The 3570-nt window shown below is 33.0% G+C and overlaps 1 protein-coding gene across 1 annotated transcript; it reads right to left on the bottom strand.

The window, feature by feature from the left end:
* Window positions 1–497: 497 nt before the first annotated feature.
* On the bottom strand, window positions 498–1908 carry LOC120142400. Its single transcript, XM_039157106.1, has 4 exons — window positions 1741–1908; window positions 1498–1590; window positions 762–823; window positions 498–635 (listed from the first exon to the last, which is right to left on the bottom strand). Exons 2-4 carry the CDS (start codon window positions 1572–1574, stop codon window positions 553–555), a joined length of 222 nt encoding a protein of 73 aa, XP_039013037.1. The 5' UTR covers window positions 1575–1590; window positions 1741–1908; the 3' UTR covers window positions 498–552.
* Window positions 1909–3570: the final 1662 nt, after the last annotated feature.

The raw sequence follows: 3570 nt of genomic DNA, 5'->3' as shown, positions 1-3570 counted from the left end.
TTAAACTTAAACGAACGAACACGAATATGCCTTCCTTCGTGTTCGTTCGGTTTGTTTACAAGGCTACTCCAAAGGGCAAGATGATCACTGGTTCCTACACCTCTTGCCTGATTCTTTGGATAAGTGAATTGAGCCATTGGAAAGGTTTTCTGACATTATGAATTACCACTGAGATAAAATCAAAAACACTGGCATTATAAAGGGGCAAAAATGATGAACAATCATCTTTGGAATCGAAGCCGAACGCGACGAGCAAAACGCGCAAATGCCATGATCAAAGTCTCAACGAGTTCGATATAGATAATACTACCACCAGCTTCTAAATATAGATGTAATACATGCATTGTTGCATGTTCGAGAGGACGGATATTCCTACAGAGTTTCAATTGAAAGAGGAAAAAAGCACCTACATGCAGGTAGTACTATAGGCAGTGGAGTCTGTATAAAATGCACGCCGCATCGACCGCGTCACCAGTTTTTTAGACTGCAAGGAAAACAATATGCTGTTTAGAAACAATAAAACACTCACAAAAGGTAAAACCATATATAGTATCAACTTAAACAATTGCATCTGACCTCCATGTTCTTCGAGATTTCTTTCATTTGTTCAGCAAGTTCTTCCCTCTTCTTCGCAGCTGCACGAACCGAAGCCGACAAGTAACATCAGTACTTCTTTCGTTGGGTTTTTGTGGGATGAAAGAGAAAAATTCAAAACAGAGTGTCGAAAAAGACCATAGCAACGGAAGGAAACAAGCACATACCGATACTGGAGATATCCTCTATCTTCTTTGATGTCCTCACAGCAAATCTCTGGAATGCATGACTGAAAAATAAAAGATCCAAAAAGAAAGATAAACAATAGAGTAGTGGTCAATGCTTAACATACAAAAAACAACTAATAGAAATAAATGGAAAAGGAACTCAACTTAGATTGTTCAAAAACTATGACAGAATTTTCCACAGGCCGTAAATGATCAAAGTGCGAATCTTTATTTTGTTCATAGGAAGATTTTCTCACAAACCTCCAGAATCCAGTTCTGGGTATATTTACATTGTACATGACATATGCCTAACATTAACAAGTCTACCGAAGCAAACTAAAATAAATTTCTATAAACCCTTTTGCTTATGATTTGCAAAGTTAAACAAAATTTGGTCTCATACATTTAAATAGACTACACAAAAAGCTTGTAATATCTCGATTCTCGAATATATTTATAACAAAAATGGAAGGAGCTGGCTTTGAGGTAGAATCTTCTCAAACCTCTTAGTTCGTGCGATTTGAAAGCGTTAAGTTGTTAAGGAAAGATTATCTACTAAAACATCAAATTATTTTTCAAGTCTTCAATGCTCGTTTGGAATTATACGAACAAATAATTCAACCTCTTTGATTTTGAGAAAAATATTGTGAAAATTTTCTTATTCCTGGAAAATTCAATCGAAAGTAATGAAAAATATAAGCAATAAACAAAAATAAATCCAGAGAAAAGAATATACCTGTTTGCAAGTCTATCAACGACAAGCTCATTGACGACATAAGATATAACTCTGTGCATGAAATTCCCTCCCGCCATGTTCGGTCTTCAGAATCTGATCATAAAGAATTTAAAACGAAAACAAATAATGGATTAAAAACCCTCAAAATTAAAATAAAATCCAACTTTTTTGTTAATCATATAAAGATTAAAATAAACACGGTAGAGCTGATGGTAATAGAAAATAGTAAATATAAAATTGAACCTGCCAAAGGAAAACGATGAAGAAGATGCAGCAGGCTCCTTTGTTTCTCGAAGTTACCTGGGTTTCCCCTTCAGTTGACTATGAGTTTTCGTGTTATTTCTATTACGTTGCAAGCCGCAGGCGCAGGCAGTGCCGTACGAGTGTCCCCGTTTCCATGGATGTTGAAGCTGGGTCAGGGATCAGAGCCTCTGATTAACGGGCTTGTTACCTAAACGAAAAGAACTCAAGCTCCTTGGGCTATTCTAAATTCTTTTGGGAGAAACTAGACTATTAGTCGGCAAACTTTGGTCAGATTTTCATCTTGAACACTTAACTATAAAAAGTTCTAATTATAACACTATTTTGTTTAATTTCTTTGTCTAATCAATGGACTATTAAATTTTTAACGTTGTTACGTTGTGATATTATTTTTCACCTTTTTACTAAAAATGTTAATCTCTCTTATTGTCAATGCATGATAAAACTGGTATATTTTTTTCGTCATGCTCTCATTTCTTTTATCGAATTAGTTTTTAATAAAATTCACTCAAAGTTCATAAAAGAAAATTAACCAAAATTTTGACCTTTTAATGTTATTATCTACGATGAGTTGAGACTAATCGAGTTAAATTTTTGTTGACTTAATCGAGTTGACGAGTTTTATTTTATAACTCAAATTTTATTTAAATTTATTTTTGAGTTAAGATGAGTTTATAAAATTTGAATCGAGTCTAGTTGTTTGAATTTTTGTTTAAATTTAATTTGTAAATATTTATAATATTAAGACACTAATAGATTCCAATTTAAACGACTTTCTATAATCATATACGATATACATACACATTTCTTTATATTTTTGTGTGTGATATACACATATCATGCAAAGTTAAGGGACTCAACTGAAACTTGAAAATCAATCTACTAATTACTAAAAAATTGAGTTATTGGAGTATTATTTCATAACTCAAATTTTATTTGAACTTTTTTTCGAGTTGAATCGAGTCGAGTTTATAAAATTATGAATCGATTAAGGTCAAGTTAACTCGAGTATTTTGTTTACCCCTACCTCAACGGATGGATGCCATGAAAGAAGGTCAAGTTGGGGTATTATAGCAAGAAACCACGAGGGTCTAATAATGGCCTCGCGTTTAATCCCAGTGGATCATGTACCAAATCCCTTCATGGCAGAAGCTCATGCACGTGAACAATATCTAAATTTTGCAGCAGATTTGGGATTTCGAAGAGTAATAACAAAGGGTGATTTATCCTTGTCAGTGGCGGATGCGAAGTTTATCTAAGTGGACATGTATTTATCTTATAATTCGAGTTTTTTTTATGAGTTGTTCATACTAAAATTTTATTTGTATTACAAACGAAATTTTTTAAAAAATAATATGTGTTTACCTTAAAATATATTTTTAAATCTACCGCTGATCCTTATTAGAGTATCATATATTTATCATAACTATTCCGTTATAAGTTTGTTATATTGACATGGTGGTTATTTGTATTACAAACGAAAATTTTGTCATGTGAGTATCGAAAAGTATTCCGAAGTATTTCTCCTGTTTTAGTTATTTGCTTAAGTTTGCTCAACTATTAGTTTTTCTCTATTTCCCCTCTTCTTCCTTCACTGTTCTTCAGTGTTCGTTCATCAGAGTGACTTTCAGACAATCCTTAGGATCAATCATCAAGAAGATGCAGACAAGCAAAGAAGATAAATCGATAATCGGAACAGTGGTGAATAATGCAACATTCCATGCAAAATTTCTGAACTGGCTAAAGAATACAACTTGCAGATACAAATGAAATAGCCCATATAACAGGTGTGTTTTGTTTTTAACCTTGTTT

The sequence above is a fragment of the Hibiscus syriacus genome, unplaced genomic scaffold, assembly GCF_006381635.1.
Source record: "Hibiscus syriacus cultivar Baekdansim isolate YM2019G1 unplaced genomic scaffold, ASM638163v2 tig00110828_pilon, whole genome shotgun sequence".
In the NCBI taxonomy this organism is placed as follows: domain Eukaryota; kingdom Viridiplantae; phylum Streptophyta; class Magnoliopsida; order Malvales; family Malvaceae; genus Hibiscus; species Hibiscus syriacus.
This window is presented reverse-complemented; position numbering and strand designations above follow the sequence as displayed.